The sequence below is a fragment of the Colobus angolensis genome, unplaced genomic scaffold, assembly GCF_000951035.1.
Source record: "Colobus angolensis palliatus isolate OR3802 unplaced genomic scaffold, Cang.pa_1.0 Scaffold175, whole genome shotgun sequence".
Lineage (NCBI taxonomy): Eukaryota > Metazoa > Chordata > Mammalia > Primates > Cercopithecidae > Colobus > Colobus angolensis.
The window spans coordinates 4,954,110-4,972,199 of NW_012114877.1; the positions used below are offsets into that span (position 1 = coordinate 4,954,110).

The window sequence follows — 18,090 nt, forward strand, 5'->3', positions numbered from 1 at the left end:
CTCAGCAAATGTGAGCAGAAATAAATAATACCAATAATCCATCAGCTAATTGTGATTTCTTTTAATTTTGAGAGTAGTATGGTAAATTAGAAAAAGTGCAAGGACAGGAGTGAGGAACCTGAACTCTATCCTGGGCTTTGCCTCACTTGGCCATGACCTTGACCTACTTATTGAACCTCTTTGGGCTTCAGTTTCTTTTCCCAAAAAATGGGAATGATTGTATCTGCCAAGCCTGCTTCACAGGCTTATTATGGAGATTCAGTGAAAGAATGTAAGGAAAAGTGTTGCATAAATCCTAGCAGGATAATCAAATAGTTTCCTGTTACTCTTCTTCTTTTTTTTTTTTTTTTTTTGAGACGGAGTCTGGCTCTGTCGCCCAGGCTGGAGTGCAGTGGCCGGATCTCAGCTCACTGCAAGCTCTGCCTCCCGGGTTTACGCCATTCTCCTGCCTCAGCCTTCCGGATAGCTGGGACTACAGGCGCCCGCCACCTCGCCCGGCTAGTTTTTTTTATTTTTTTAGTAGAGACGGGGTTTCACCATGTTAGCTAGGCTGGTCTCGATCTCCTGACCTCGTGATCCGCCCGTCTCGGCCTCCCATCCCAAAGTGCTGGGATTACAGGCATGTGCCACCACGCCTGGCCAATTTTGTATTTTTTTAGTAGAGACGGGGTTTCACCATGTTAGCTAGGCTGGTCTCGATCTCCTGACCTCGTGATCCGCCCGTCTCGGCCTCCCAAAGTGCTGGGATTACAGGCTTGAGCCACCGCGCCCGGCTGTTACTCTTCTTAGGCTAGGAATTTTTCACCTTAGCCCTTCTCTCCTTAGCACACCTATGGATATGTTTTAAACGTATTAGAAGAGAAACAAACTGTACCGCCAGGCCTGGCTCGTGTAATTTAGTGTTTCTATGTTACTTTAATTTTAAAAGTGCTTTATTATTACAATTTTTAAAATTCTTTTTAAAAATTTTTATTTTAAGTCCTGGGAAACATGTGCAGGACATCACTATTATCAATAATCCTCTATGAGTTTTGTCAGACAGGTTATTATAACCCATTGTTACTGACAGAGGAGAAAGTGCACAGGTGATGGAGCTTCTGTCCCAGGCTCAGAACACAGGGAAAAGATGAGGGCCCTTGATGCTGCAGTCCTAACCCACTGACCTGCACATGGCTACTGCATCATCAGACTTTGCCACTTTATAGACACCGTCAAATTCTCCCAGTACCCCCCGTGTCAGAGCCATCCACACATCCAGTGACTTGTTGATAGTGCCAATGTGCTCTGGCTTGGAAGACTCCGAGTTCAAAGGCAGCCTCTGCCCTTCTCTTCTCCCACCGCTCACCACCTCTCAGCCTCTGTTCGTTGTTGTTTTTCTATGAGCTTGCTCTTTAAAAATTGTTTGTTCTTTCTTTAAGTCTACAAACAGAGATGGAGAAACTCAAATTCATAAGAATTATAACAGCCGCCGGGCGCGGTGGCTCAAGCCTGTAATCCCAGCACTTTGGGAGGCCGAGACGGGCGGATCACGAGGTCAGGAGATCGAGACCATCCTGGCTAACACGGTGAAACCCCGTCTCTACTAAAAAATACAAAAAACTAGCCGGGCGAGGTGGCGGGCGCCTATAATCCCAGCTACTGGGGAGGCTGAGGCAGGAGAATGGCGTGAACCCAGGAGGCGGAGCTTGCAGTGAGCTGAGATCCGGCCACAGCACTCCAGCCTGGGCGACAGAGCGAGACTCTGCCTCAAAAAAAAAAAAAAAAAAAAAAGAATTATAACAGCCTAGAAGGATTAGGAAGGATGGCCTATTCATTTGTTTTGTATCCTTTATGTTCTGTAGAGTCCCTGTAGTATAACTTAATGGTTCATCAGTGAGCATAGATACACAAGTAGCAAGCTTGTAGACTCTGCAATTCCCAATATTTAAATTCAAAAGTTCTCCCTTTATTTTTCCCAAATTGGATCCCTCAAATACGTTGCCTGGTGGTAAAGGAGTGGGAGGTGAGTTTAGGGAATGATGATCATGTAGAGAGATTACTACTATAGTGTAAGTACCACAGCAGTCTTTCAGGCAGGCTGCCAGGATGGTCCTCTAAGGAGCCCCATCTGAAGGTCTGAGAAAGAGCAGCTGAAGATGTGTGAACACTGAAATGAAGCATTCTTCTATATAGTGCCTAAAGCAGGTTTTTTGGGTTAATCTCTTGCAGCTTTGCAATTGTTCTTACCGGATCCTTATTAATTTGAGGCTGTTGCTGCCAATCACTGGCAGTGCCAGGTGGAAAATTATTCGGAGAAAAGTAACTCTAATTTTTATTATATCAAATTTAGAATGAGAAAATGAAGAGAGAAATAAATATGAGGAAAAACAGCATGAGAAATATATTGACATATTTTCTTTTGCTTTCTCATGGTTTATGTTGAGGTTGGTGTGAGGCCATTTAATACTCCTAATGAAAAGAAGTGCTACATTTTAAAACTTGCTACCCACTTTGCATGTTCTTAGCTTCATAGAATTTTCTTACTGGAAGGGAATGCAGAGCTATACAGTCTGGTTGAATTTCTTTGCACTTAGGGAACTCTATGTAATATACCAACATTGTCCATCCTGAATTATAATAGGCTATTGTGTTGGGCATTTTTACTTTGCTATTTTTAAATTTTTTGTCCAGGAAATCCTTCAATGTTTATTTTCCTCAAGCCTCATTTTCCATAATGCTAAATTGTGGCATATTGGATTATGATTACACATATGACAAGATTTTTCTTGACTGTTGCTTGATTTAAATTTGATTTATCAAAAGCTTCAGAATATATGTTTATTAAAACTATGTTTGTAGGCCAAATTAGTTTGTAATTGTATTTTATCATACTGTCCATGATGAGTTTTAGTATCTTATGAGTTTGAAAATTAGTTCCTCTTTTATTTTATGTGTTTATGTGATATTAGAATACTTTTTTTTCTTAAAAGATTGCTAGAACTCACACTAAAGCCTTCTGGTCCTGGAAAAGAAACAAACATGCTCATTAAAATTTTATTTACCTTATCATATTTTGTGGCCTATCACGAAGATGAATGATTTTATATGACTTGCAATATAGTAACAATGATAATAAAAATAATGTAAATCAAAAAATCAGGGCAAAAATCTTCAAATTCCTCCTGGACTATTTTTTCAAGCAATATTCAATTACACATTTTATTTCAGATGAGTTGAGGCTTGTCATATTTTAAGAAGATAAAATATAATAGATATTTATATGACAAACTTAAGAATATCTGGTTAACCTTTATTTTGGAAAATTTTGGAAAATCACTTTATCCTTAATTAGTTGTAAATATTGTAGTTGGGGAAGGCATTAATATGTCACAGATATACTCTAAGTTTCCAACAGGGTGAAAGATCAGAAATAATTTCACAGCTTTGTCATAAGGTCCATTTCATTTAGGCCAGGTAGAGTCACTCCTAAAACGTGATTGTAAATGATTTTTGACATGCCATCAGGTAGGGTATTAAAAGTGACAGTCTCCGTGTTTTAGTAGAATAAGCCCTATCTTCTGGATAGACAGTAAACATAAACCCCTTATTCAAAGGGACAGAGTAGAGACACAAATGGAGACGACAGTGTTGAACTTTGAGAGTAAAGACTTGCACAACCCTTTGCCTGGGTCCTCCCATCTTTATTTGGTTCACGTGATGCATTTCTAGAGTCCTAATGTGATGATGGATGTGAATTGTTCCCTTCAGCTGTTCTCATTGTGAAGAAGGATAATTTCATAGTAAGGGAAGTCGTGATGTAGAAGGTTTTTGAGTGCCAAGTTTGAAGTGGGAATGTGTAGAGGACAATGCACATCCACAGGCAGCTTTCAAAATTACCAGCTATTATGTTATGCAATGTTTGGTTTGAAAATCATGATCAAATTTCAGTATAGTGGTAAAGAGGGTGGTGTTTGAGTCTACTTTCCTGGTACTATGGGAAGGTACCTAGGAATTTCCAAATCTTGTCTTGTTAAATGTCCCCACCCTGAGTTCTTTATAGAGTTCCTGGGTTCTGTGCGGGGGCGGGGGGACGGGGGGAGACCCAGAATGAGAATCAAAGTGCAATCTTATTTATAGCTGAACAAATAATATTCCAAATGAGAACTCCTATTAAAACAAAAACTCAAATGGAGCACATGGCTTTTTCTCCATCTCCAATATAAATCTTGATACCAGCAAGTTCAATCTTTACTGTGAAGAAAGAGTGAGACAGCCCTCCAAGGTAGGGCTATGTGTGCACATGTGTCATCTCATGTGCTCACACGTGTGTATGTGTGACCTAGAAGATGATAGATTGTGTTGCCTTCAGGGAGAGGGGAAGATAAAGTTCAAGAGTGTTGTGGATCTTTCCCACAAGGTAAAACCCAATTGACATCTCAGGTGGGAAGCATAAGATAAGAAAGACACATGTAACTGTGTGTCTTTTGTTTTCTTTTGTTTTGAGATGGAGTTTCCCTCTTGTTGCCCAGGCTGGAGTGCAATGGCGCTATCTCAGCTTACTGCAACCTCTGCCTCCTGAGTTCAAGTGATTTTCCTGCCTCAGCCTCCTGAGTAGCTGGGATTAGAGGCATGCACCACCACACCAGGCTAATTTTACATTTTTAGTAGAAACGGGGTTTCTCGATGTTTGTTACACTGGTCTCGAACTCCCAACCTCAGGTGATCTGCCCTGCTTGGCCTCCAAAGTGTTGGGATTACAGGCGTGAGCCACAGCACCTGGCCAACTGTGTGTCTTTTAAATGCCTCGGTAGCCTACCCGCTGACATCCTGGCCCAGCTAATGCTACAGGCAACTGGTCTGTGCTTGGAAGGAGGTTAGGGCAGGCACCAGTCAAGGCGTAGGAAGAGGGGCTGAAGTTGCCCTTCTACCGCCATGTGATTCGTTCATTCAGCAAACACTCATTGAGTGCCTACAATAAGTGTTAATTGCTGCATTGAACAAGACAGGTGAGGTCTCTTTTTTCATGAAACTTACTACTCAAGTGGGGTGCAGAGGAAGGGAGATAATAAATAACAGCAAAATCTCAGATAAGTAAATAAGTATCAGTTAGTGACAAGTGCTATGATGAAGATAAAACATGATTGTGATAGCAAGTGGCCAGCAGGAAAGGGGGTCAGGAAAGGCCTCTGGGTACTTTAGGCTCAGGGGTCCTTTCTCCCTGACCCCTGAATGTGGTGGGACTGGATGTGGGTAAGACCACAAGACCAAGTGTGGCACAGCTGACTACATCTTGAGCTGATACTGAAGAAAGGCAGGAAAGACTGGCTTCCTCATTCCATCTTCTTTCATTCATCAGATTCTCAGGACTCACCATTTGATAGGGAGCATCTAACATAAATGACAGTATAGTCCTTCAGAACCCAACTGTGTCCTGGGATTAGGTCTAGAATCAGGGCCCAGCTCTAGCTCTAGGCTCTAAACCTAATTCTCACCATGGGAAAGCAAGAAAGTAATTCAGGGAAGTAAAACATTTGTTCCCAAGAGGCTAATCGTGATCCAATCACAGAACCCAAATCCACTGCTCATGGTTCTTTGCCACAAGAGTCTACTTAATAATCCCTGGCCATTTTAAGGGGGAAGCCAGAGGGAAGATGGCATATCTCACTCCAAATTATTTTTAGAATGAGTTAGGATATTGTAAAAACTGAGTAAATAAATCACACGTGCGCCCACACACACACACACAACCCATACTTACCTCTTCTTCTTGGTGATTCCATTGATAGTAAAGGTATATAGTAACTTCCCAGTGTGTGAATTAATTGGATCTTTATGGAGCAGAGGGTGGGGGAGATGGCTTGCACCAGAGGGCAGCATGGTAATAATACTAGCTACCATTTATTGCCTTCCCTTATACCAGTCATTGAGCCCTGTGCTTTACATACATTAGGTCATTTAATCCTTACCACTTTTTTTTTCATATGAGGAAACAAGATCAAAGGAATAAGTAGTTTGCTCAAAGTCCATATATGTCTGTAATTTTCTTACCATACACCTAGATGTGTGAACTATACATACTAAGAACACATTTTGGTCTCAGTTGTATGTTTGGACATAAATCTCTGAACTACTTTTTCTTACATTATTGGTATCTCTTTAATAGTTATCCAATGGAGAAAATAATCAAAAGTTTTTAGGAGATTCTTCTAACAAATAAGCATTGCAAAGAACAAAGAGTTGTGGTTTAAAATCAGATTGTCTCATCCATTGTGACAAATAGAATGTAAGTGGTACTGGCATTTATAGGAGTTGTTCGTTTCTTGTCCATGTTCTTAGCTGGTCAAGCAAAATGGAATTTTGAATAATTCCCCTGAATCCTTTGGAGGCCTTGCTCTGTAGTATTCTTTTTTTTATATGAAAAGCTTGCTTGCAGTCTTTGTTCTACCTGGAAACCAGTCCCCTTTGACTAAGAGTACAGGAGAACTCAGGCAATCAGGGACTCAGTGGAAAGTTAAGCATTAGCTTCTGCTATTTAGGGCAATTTTTGATAATAAAATCACCTTGGGTCCCCTAGTTCACTCAGCCAGCAGACTTGATCTCTTGGTGTTAATAACCCTTCTTACTAGCTTAGCCTCAGTAGAGCAAATTGAAATTGTGGCTTGATTGCAGTTGGAACACTTGGGATAGATCATGGTTGATCGTGAGTAGGTGTGGAATATATAATTGGTTACTTTAAATCTAAAATGGTGTATTTTAGAACTAGTTAAGCATGTGTTGTAAGAGACACCTTTGTCAGAGCATTGTCTAATGGACTTACAGGCACTTGCAAGAGCATCTAGTCCAACAGTTATCTATCTTGGCAATGAATGGATGCCAGCATGTGAGTCAAGAGTGTGAGAGGGTGTTCCATCTCCCGACTGACCTGGATCCCTCTGGCCAGGATCAGTGTTTAAGCATTCCACATCTATTGCTTAAAAACCAGGTTTGCCTTGGTTTGTCCCATTGTAGCACTGCCTTTCAGGACAGATGCAGGGAAATAGTAACATCAGTGTTACTGAGAGACTCCTATTATATATTCACACTCAATAAAAGGCACATTTGTTGCAAAGAAGTCTAAAGTTCCATGGAATTCTGTGAGTTGTTATTGATTATCGCTCTTACAAAGGATTATGTATATTAAAGTTCATTTAATGTAAATTATCCTAAATTAGGACTCTATTAAAATTTAGATAGGGACTAAGTTGGAATATTTTAAAGAAAGCATTTACTGAAATATTTATGAGATAAATGTAACCAATAAAATAATATCAAAAGTACCTAAGAAAAATACCTTTTTAGATAACTCTAACTCTTACTAAAATAGATACACTAATTCCAATATTTTTCTCCATTGATTTGAATGGCCCTCTTGAGGAATTCCATTAGCCCACATTTTTGTTTGGTTGAATCTGAGTCATGCAAATAATAAAAATGCATCGCCTTTAAAGAATATCCTATAATTAGACTGGCCGCTAATTAAAAATAACCTTTATTGTAACTAATGAGGCCTTTTATAGTATTACTAGCCACTATCAGTTTCATACCATATGATGTAACATTATTTTCACAGTCCTTTAGTAATACCATAGTTGAGAATATCAGATCAATAGGAAAGAACATTTTGCTTAGGAAGTTAATATTCTTTTCTGGTATATGATGGGGACCCTGCATTTTCATTTCTTTTCTTTTTTAAATTGGTGATTTGTCACTTTGACTTTTTTAACCATTGAGGAAAATGAAACAGAAAAACACATAATTCAAATGCACCTCGGAAAGGGAGTGAGGTAGCAATCTATTATTAAATGTAGAGCAGACCAAACGCTTTTTAAGAGAAGAGTCAGATTTCAGAATTTAGCATTTTTCTTGTCATTTAGTTTTATGTTGGAATAATTGCGCTTGCTGGGCTGAAGCTGTTGGTGCTAGGCAGACTATGAACTGATAGGAAGCGCTGAGAGTCGCATATGCATTTAGCCGTATGCTTGTCTGCCCAGCTGATAATGTGACTGATCAGGTCATTCCTAATTCATAAGGCCAAGTTTGTAGCACTCGGCTGGATCGATGCACAAGTAGTCTCAGCAAGGCGAGTACCCTGTACCTACCAATTTACAGAGGCAGTGATTCCATGATTTGGAAATTGTGTCATATAATTTGATTGGTAATTGATAATCCTAACAACTTTTAGTTCTTTTGAAATATTTTGGAATCATTCATATCACTCACCAATAGAACTGCATTGCAATCCTACTGACTCTCTCCTGTCTTACAGGAACAGTTTTGCAATTAAAACACCTGAGAAAATATCACATAAGATAATGGAAATATTAGACTTCCCATGATCAGTGGGAATGGAGTTTGCCAGTTTTTAATCTTCCTTTTATCCCTTTATGCTTCTTTGCTGGAGATTTAGAAGTTGAGGGCCATGATTCATAGAGAGGTAAAGAGAACAGTCATCCTGGCAGCCTCTCTCAGGCTCCTGAACTCCGAGATGAGGTCATGAGATGGTCCATGAAATTGAATTCAAGCTGGCATGTGAGAGCCCAAGCCCCAAGCAAAGTTGAGCGATGTTTTCTGTCTGCTCTTAAAAATATTATTCCCAGATACCAGTATACACCTACACACAGGAACAAAGGAGGCTGCGGGAGGATGGCACAGGCATGGGATTGACACAGGCCAGCATCAGCAGTCTTTTCAGCCACGGAGAAATGAAAGCTCTGGGGCCAGGGGAGCCACAGACAGCAAAGACAACTGCTTCCCTCCCACCCCCAGAGCAGAAGGACCAGAAAAAGGTCCCAGGGCTGTTACCAAATGTGATTTTCTGTGCTGTAGGATATAGTTAGAGAAAAGCAAAGTTGATATCCACATTTGGAATAGATAAGGCACACTGTCCCAAATTTTTAATTCATTTTATTTTTGTGAGTGAACTATTCTTTCCAGTTACAACAAGAACCAGAAAATGGGGCTTAACTTTTGTTTTAACATTTATAAGAATTAATACAAGGTCTCTTGTTATCTTTGATCTCACATGGTACCAGTTCCAAGTAAGCCAGAAAATGTGCAGATGTTAAAAAAAGGGGACAGCTAAATCTATCAACACACAAATGCCTTGTCAAATAACCATTTCTGCTGAAATTAGACCTGAAGATGGTGGGCAATATCCATGGCCAAAAATTAAAATTCTTGCAAATCACACCTTCTTTAGAGCCAAGAGCAGGCACCAGTCGGCTCCAGCACCAGTGATTTCTAAATCCTGAATAATAATGGCGGATACTCTGTTGGTGGATAACATCAAACGTGTGCTCATTGAGTAGTGATAGGAGGCCCTTGGGGGGTTTACAGGAACTGGTTTCAATAAGAACTCAAAGCCAAGACGATTTTTTCAGGCCTTCCACCTTCCACTCACTGTTCTTTTAATGCTTCAACTACAGTGAGGACCATCTGAATAAGAGAAGGGAATAACCCCAATCTCAAACCAAACTAAAAACAAATAACTTTTGAGTTTGAGAGTTGAAAGCTTTTTGTGTGTGTTATTGCTTTTGTAAATCTGAAGTGGTACTGCATAAACACCTGTGTGTTACCCTCTCCAGAGAGTTTGCAAATAGCACACCAGGTTCCCAGGAGACCCAAGCACCAGGGCAAATGCGAGAAGGAACTCTTACCCACTTCTCTCACTGACTCGCATATCCTTGGGGATTTCTTTGACAAGAAAGATTGGCACCAAAAGGAGTTTTAAAAACCTCCTTTGCAACATTTGTCATATTTTGGTGTTTGGTTCCCTTGCTGAGTTGGTTTGCTGAAAAAAAACGAGTGCCTTTGCATGGAATCACTGCCTCTGTAAATTGGTAGGTACGGGATACTTGCCTTGCTGAGACTACTTGTGGATCGATCCAGCAGAGTGCTACAAATGTGGCCTTATGAATTAGGAATTACCCCATCAGTCACATTATCAGGCCTGGGGCAGGTCTCATTTTCTTCATATGTAAAAGAGGAAAAATAATTTTTACATAATATGGTTGGTGTAAAAACTAATGAGATGCTGTATGCAAAGCACTTAGCATGATGCCTAGCATGATATAAGCACCCAATAAATGGAAGAATAGGTGCTCATGCACGTGTGCACACACACACACACGCAGACACACGCACACACGCACACACACACGTGCACACACATGCAAACACACGCACCCTTTTATTTTCACTCTCAGATCTTGTCTATACACCTTCTATTCAGAAAACTTCTTTATCTGTATAGCCAGCCCTTGCCTCTGACCTGTTAGTATCAAACTTCCAGCTGTTACTTTTGTTCCCATTTCACTATCCTTTCAATAGTCACATATTTCTTTGGCCTATGAACAGTGACTTTTAAAGCTAACCCATTATGATGGTGATTTTAGGATTTATAGGATCATACAACTTTAGAAATTTTTTTGAAAGATGAGGAATATGAAGTCCAGAGAATGTAGGTAAATTCCCCCATATTACAGAATTCTCAAGTCTGGATTTCTGGGTTGTCAAAATTGTCTTCTGCATACACAACAGAGCCCTTTGGATCAGGGAGGGCAAAGCACATTTACATAAAGAAGGGATTGTGTCTGAAGGTAAGAGAGGACTTAGTAGTGATAAGATGATTGCAAATTGTGTGACCTTGTACAAGGAAGCTTGTTTCTTCATTTATAAAATAGTATCGACACTTGCTACCTCATAGAATCATGTGAGATCTAGATTCTAGACAATGTGGGTGAAAATGTTTGTAAATTGCAAAATCCTGCATGAAAAGTTTTTCTTCTATAAATACACAATAGTTATATGTATACATTAGGGACCTAGGTGTATATTTGTACATCTTAATAAATAAATTCGTTGCTAATAAAACAATTTTCATCAAAACCTACTCTTTCACACATCCCTTATCGGTAATGCCGTATTTATGAACAGCTGTGGTATGCTCTCTGTGAAATGCAAGGAGTTCAGTATCTTGGAGATCACGTCAATAATGGGAAAAAATGCAGATGGAGATTTTGCTGCATGGAATCCAAGTCAGCCATTTGGGTGCTGAAAGTTCCTTGCCCATAGGGAATCAAGAGACATTGCCTCTAAAGGGCTGATTCGATGGGGGATATTACACCGTTTTCTGCTTCACGGGCATTAAGATATTCTTTGAATCAGACAATTTACTGATTTACTGGGCTTAACTATTCTCTGTATGATTTAGAAAAGTAAATATAATTCTAGTTTCTTATAATATAGGAATTTATAAAGACAATGCAGGAATGGCAAATTTGTTTCAACTTGAGGGCACCTCTCCAGTTGACTGGTTAATGGCTCAGAGAACTATGCAGAGATTTTGGGAGTGTTAGATCAAGCTGGGAAAATGCCATAATCAATCTAATAGAGTCTACTACAGGCTTAGGTGGGAATAATACATGTACACAGTGGAAATAGGATTGAGACCTTGATTATAATCCTGGTGTCTCCACCGTCTACCTGGGAGACCTTGAGCAAGACCGTTAATTACTCTGGGCCTCTGTTTTTCTGATTGGTAAAAATTTAGCATGGCTATGCTTTCTTCCATGGTCCTTTTCTGGTTCTAATATCTCTTGTTTCTGAGAAAAGACAATTTACACAATTTTATTTGTCTCAACTCAAGTACATCTTCACCAAGGAAGATGATTGTAGTCAGTGATGAAGAAAGTACAATTCTACTCTACTTACCTTCTATTTAATATAATCTTGTGAGATCTAGATTCTCAAGAATTATATGAAAATATTTTATAAACTGCAAATGCTGCATGTATATTAAGCTACAAATAATGGCTTCAGATTCTTCAGTTTTATAAGTAGAAAGCTCTGTAGAGTCAAAAATATGAAAGAAATTCTTTTCCTTTTAAAGAGCATTTGCAGAACATTCTTTTTTTTTGGCTATAGCAAAGGAAAATAAAATTAAAAATGACATTTTTAAAGGATGAAAGCTGAATGTGTTTGACTTGGAACCTTTTATCATCCCTCTATGATTTTCAGGAAGAGAGATAGAATTGTTAAGTTTACTTTCTCCATTAAGAAAAAGGAATTAACATGCTTGTTTGTTTCTTTTTGTTTACTGTAAGAATTTGCAAAATCCTTTTTCTTTCCAGCCCCCTGAAGTCAGGCTTACCATTGGGTCAGATTTTTTTTGGCCTTATTTTAGCAAAAATCATTTTCTTTTTCAAGTTTAAAATAAATAAAGAAAAAGGGTCATTCCACATGTTTCATTGTGTATTCAAATGGTACAGACTTCAGGCAAGCGGAGAGTGAGATCTCCTGAAGCTGTCTGGAGGGAGTTCGGCAAGCCCTCGCAGACTGCAGCCCTCTGTCTACTGTATTCCTTCTTCGGAATTTACGGTGCTATTTTCTTGCATATCGTCATGTTACTTAAAGGGTCAAGAGACTGTGGATGGCTAGTGGACATTTTAATTAAGGCAAGGGGAGGGGATTAATGAATCTAGCTCATGCTTGCTACTGGCTTTTGAGAAAAAAGACCTATTTATTAGCTTTCTGACTCTGTTTTCAGATCAAACTCCAACCCCAACGAGATTCCTGAAGAACTGCGAAGAGGTGGGCCTCTTCAGTGAGCTCGACTGCTCCCTGGAGCATGAGTTCAGGAAGGCCCAGGAGGAGGAGAGCAGCAAGCGGGTAGGTTTGCCTGGATGGACGCCTTGAGAGGTGTCCTGCTAGAAACTTCCACAAGGAAACTAGGTGTCTCTGCGCTGCAGATAGTGTTGATGTGGCCTTGAAGTATTTTAGCCATTTGTGAGTATTTGTCTAACGTTTTTAAAAAAATGATTATTCCTTGATTATGGCAGAATTCAAAGCTAGATAAATCATGTGAAAAATGGGTATCTGAAATACGAAATTCTAGCAGAAAAAAAAAATTCAGAATCTTGAACCAAAGTCAAACTTACAGATTTTTTCTGTTCCCCACCAGCTGTTTTACTTTGCTAAGTATTTAATAGCAAACCTTATGTGAGCGGTGAGTGCAGAAGAATAGAGTCAATGGGTGAGAGAACACACGAGTAATCTTCATGGTAGAAGAGAGGATTTCATCAGAGTTTGGCCCATGTTGTAACTGTCTGTTTTCGATAATCTTTCCAGTCATTCTGCACCAAATTCATAATTATTTCCTGGTCATATTACCTTGTCCTAGTATTGAACATCTGTTGTTGCTGAAACAAATAGGTTAAGTACAACTGTGAATCATTTGTTCTTAAAAATGTAGGAAAATCACTTTACGAAACCCTTCAGAATATATTCGGTTTTTATGGGAATGTGCTGAAATTTAAAATCACTTTAGAAGATTCATGAAAGGAGATGGTGGTCACAAGTCAATGTGATGAGGATGCTTTTTGGTATTTTGTTCATTGTTATTATACAGCATTATTCAATGCCCACATTGTATTAAGAAACAAATTAGATACAGTCTGTGAACAGAAATTCAGAATGTGAAAGGTGATTGAAAGGAAAGACCAGTTAGGTAGTAATGAATTCTGAAGTCCAGCTGTTCCATCCGGAAAAGAAATTTTAAAAGGTTCTGATATTTCTCTAAGTGTTTCAAAATCCTTTTAGTCCTTGTCTATGTGAAATTATAATAATCCCCCCTCCACCAGATTTTTCCTGTCACATTCTCATGTCATAATAGTCAAGGGCTTGTATTTAGCCTGTACAGCTTCAGGAAAAACCATGAAAATAGGTGATGCTTACAAGAGGGGTATAAAATGTCAGTCAACTTGTTTTATTTATTTATAATTCATTTGTCATGTATGCTTGACTGTCTCCTCCACTCCCCTCTCAAAGGATATGAAGTACCTTTTTTCTTTTTTAAACAAGCACTTATACAGCAACTATTATTTGCCAGTCAAATAATAAAGTTCTGAGCACTTGAAAAAATTAATAAAAATAAAAGACATGCATTCTATATTTTGTTGCAATAGAAATATATATATATATTATATATATATATTTTTTAAACCATGAAAATAGCGTGCAAGAGAGGAAGAAATTCTCATCATCTAGTCAACTTCCTTTGGTTGAGTAATAAATTTAGTTTTTTTGATGGACATGTATGTAGAAGACTAAGGAATTAAGCTCATTCATTCCTCAAGATATTCAAAGCTGGCTTCTTAAACTGAACTATAAGAAAGATGTGTATTTTGTCCATATTGTCTTCATTTCTGATAGAATGGTTTATACCTCAAGTGTGTGCCCTTGATTTTACTAAAGGCATTTTTCCTAGAACAGTTTCATGAAGCCCATTGTCGGGGTGTGGTTTTAGATAGTCTCCATTGCATTATTCATGATTTCTTATACGAAGCCCTGTGTGAGGAAATTCTTGCAGATCTGAATTCCAGGAAATGGTTTGCTTCCCCTGAGGAACTGAAATATTTTTCTCCTCATGGACATGAGAATCATGTAACTGGTTCTGTTTCTCTTTTCGCTTTGACTGCTAGGTTAACACAAAGCCAAGTTTACTGCTAAACTTTGAGAACTTTTTCAAGCATCGTGATGAGCATATTTTACTTCCTCCCTAGACCAGACTTTCAGTTCTAGTTTATATTTTCTCTGGTTCTGATTTTTAATTTAGAAAACATTGTCATGCTGTACATGTTTTATGAGTTGCTTTAAATTTCTTGGGGGTTGAAAAAGAGTATAGATAATTAAATTTTAAAAATTAAAATAATTAAGCAACCAAAGTAAGAAAAGGAACTATTGCAGCTGTAGAAACATGTTATTTTCTCTCTTTTAAGTGTTGCTCATAGCTGTGTGATGCTTTCATGATAGGTGTGTGGGTGGGGAACAGCCAGCCTCCCCATGGTCTGGGGCCAGCATCTCAGGACACCACCATCTCATGCCCCAGCCTCACCTGCACGCATGGGAGGCTGGACAATATTCAGGCTGTTGAAGCTTCTTCTTCCTTTGCCCCATTCAAACCAAGCCAAATCTAGCCTTAGGTGGCCATGGTTACACGAAAGGGCATTCTCTTGAGGTCTAAACCACAATGACTCCTCTGGCAGCAAAGAGGGCTGCGTTGGTGGCTTTGGCTCTGGCATTTCTTTGGAAGTCACTGCTCAGGGAAATGAGGAGTAGGAGTAATGCTCCCCAACTGACAATATTCTTTTACCTACCCCTTTGACCAGGTTTTTCCAGCTGTCAACATCCTTGGCATCCTGCCACCCCAGTTCTTCCTTCCCTGCTTAAAAAGAAGAAACACAGGTTCTTATTCAGTGCCTATCTTAGCAATTTTTAGTATTCTCTTCTTTTTCCTTTTGGTCTACATTCAGACATTTTCTTTTTTTTAATTCTACATCTCTAGCTCTCTTCCAATTTCTTTTCCTTTGAGTCTCTAGACTTGCATTGGTTCCCTCATTAGGTTTTAGTAAAGTGGAAGATGGATTAATTTATCTGGAGAATTTGGCTAAAGAAAGTTCTTGCTTGAACTTTCTATGTGTCTTATACAAAAATATTGGAAAGATTGGGCTGGTTTTGCACGTCACCTTTAAAACTTCTAGCTGCAGTTGGTCTAGAAAATTCTGTTAAAGAGCAAATAGAGAACTGATCCTTACTTGGCCCATGTGGCTGTCCATTGGGGAAAAGTCTGTTTCACAGACTCTGTCTCTAATCCCAGCATCCTTTTCCAGAAGCATCCCAATGTGTATATAGAATCAATGCAGGCTGTAAGCAGGTTATGTCCACTGGAGAAAGGCCTCATTATCTGTATTAACACTATATATAGTAGATAATATGTTCCATAATAGCCTCAATTTCCATATTAATAGAAGCTTATAACCTCATAAATCTTTAGTAAGAGGATTGTTTCCCCTTAGAAAGGCATGTTGTAATTCACTATCAGGTATCATAAATCTCAACTTGCCAGTGGCTTAGAACTCAGACTAGTTCGTATCCTGAAACATGTAAGAAACTTTTGTTTATCATTTTTCATTCAGGAAATATTTTCAAGTGCCCACAACATGGCAGGCACTGTCCAAGGCATTGTTGAATATACGACTGAATAAAGATGATAAAAAAACAAACAAAAATACCTGCCTTCATGTAGCTTACCTCTAGGGGGCAAGAGAAACAATAAATATGTGAAAAAAAAAAAGTATAACATGTCAGATGGTGATAAGTGTGATGCAGAAACATGTAGCAGGGAAGGGGCACAGGGCTTGCTGGGGGTGGTCAGGCAGGTATCACTGGTTAGTAGATGTGTAAGTAGAGACCCAAAGTGGGAGGGGGCCTGAACCAGGTACATACTGGGGAGAATGTTCCAAGCTGAAAGCACGTAAGTGCAAAGGCCTGGGGCTGGAGGGTGCTCTGCATGTTGGAGAAATTACAAAGACACCCAAAGGGGGTGTAATAAGGCTAGAAAGCTGGGTCTGGGAGGGCAGATGCTGGGGGGCCTAGTATACCATTTAAGGGGCTTTGGCTTTAACTGAGTGAGATGGGAAACTATAGGACAATTTTTTGGTTTTTTGAGACAGGTTCTCACTCTGTCGCCCAGGCTGGAGTGTGGTGGTGCAATCTCGGCTCACTGCAGCCTCGACCTTTTGGGCTCAGGTGATCCTCCCACCTCAGCCTCCCAAGTAGCTGGGACGACAGGTACCCACCACCATGCCTGGCTCATTTTTTTGTAATGATGGAGTTTCACCATGTTGCCCAGGCCAGTCTCAAACTCCTGGAGTCAAGTGATCTGCCTGCCTCAGCCTCCCAAAATGCTGGGATTACCGTCGTGAGCCACCGTACCCAGCCAGGACAGTTTTGAGCAGAAGAGTGAGAGGATTTGACTTACGTCTTAGAAAGATCACTTTGGCCGCTGAGTTGAAAGCAGACTATCAAAAGGCAGTGGCTGAGAGAGAGACCAGTTGAGAGGGTATTAAAAGAATTTAGATTAGAGATGATAGCAGGTTGACTCAAGGTGAAGATGGAGGCAGTGGGAAAATTCTGGATACATTTTGAAGAGAGAGCCAACAGGATTTGCTGATGGGTTATACTGGGAAGTAATAGAGGCAGCAAGACTAAGGATGAACCCAGGTGTTTGGCCTGAGCAACTGGAAGGATGGGATTGCCTATGAGAGGAGTGGGTTTAAAGGGAACATTGGGGGTTCCTTTTTAGATTTGTTAAGTGGAGATGCTGGATCAGCAGATGGATATATACGTCTGGAATTCAAGGGAGAAGACCAGCCTGGAGATGCAGATTTGGGAGTCACTAATGTAGAAACAGTGTTTATATACTTGAGATTGGATGGAGTCACCTGAGCCAGAAGTGAATAGAGATGAAGTAGAGAGATCTGAGCATGAGCTGGGCAGAGTCTCCCAGAATTCTCTGACACAGAGGATTGCACTCCCCTCAGTGGCCAGAGACGACGCAGGAGACCATGAGGTATGAAGAATGAAGTCAAGTAGGGAAGCCCAGCCCTAGCAGACATGTTGAATGGACAACTGGCATGTTGATTTTGTGTTCCATGTTAGGGGAAAGGAAAACAAAAATATTTTAAAAAGCAGAAAAAGAAAAAAAGAGGTAGGTGAATGTTCCTTTTATGTTTAATGATTTAAAAAAAGAAATCGCATAATGCACATCTAGGAGGTGGGAAATAGCTTCATCATATAATAATTGTGTGTGTGTGTGTGTGTGTGTGTGTGTGTGTGTAAGGAAGGAAGGGTAATTGAAGGGACTAGAAATGAACTCCTTTGTCTTGCTAAGAGAAATATAACATTACAGCCTAACGTGGTTAGAGACCCTGAAGATGAAAAGTATGGTGTGTAAGTGCTAAGTGTTGTTATTCTCCCATAGGACCTAAATCGGACTCATTATGCTGATGCAGCAATAGGAAATTAGGACATTTCCATGCTCTAGAATTCCTACGAAAATGATTAAAAGTGAAGTCCATCCCCAGAGAGTATTGACTGTTTAATACATGGAACAAGGGACAAGCTACAGTCTTAAGATCTTGGATCCCAGCTCAACAGGAGTCACAGAACAGGGCATGGTGGGGTCAGCCTCAGCTCTGCAAAGCAGGCTGTTTAATCTGATTAAATTCTGTA

At 39.7% G+C, this 18,090-nt stretch overlaps 1 protein-coding gene across 5 annotated transcripts in view; it reads left to right on the forward strand.

Annotated features, from left to right (window-relative positions):
- The window catches only part of CREB5 (cAMP responsive element binding protein 5), a 554,145-nt gene that overhangs the window by 214,160 nt on the left and 321,895 nt on the right, over window positions 1-18,090 (forward strand). For all 5 annotated transcript variants that reach the window (XM_011938612.1, XM_011938610.1, XM_011938609.1 and 2 more), the window contains one exon: window positions 12,566-12,687. In XM_011938612.1, coding sequence (XP_011794002.1) covers window positions 12,566-12,687 — 122 coding nt within the window. The remainder of the gene's footprint in view (window positions 1-12,565; window positions 12,688-18,090) is intronic.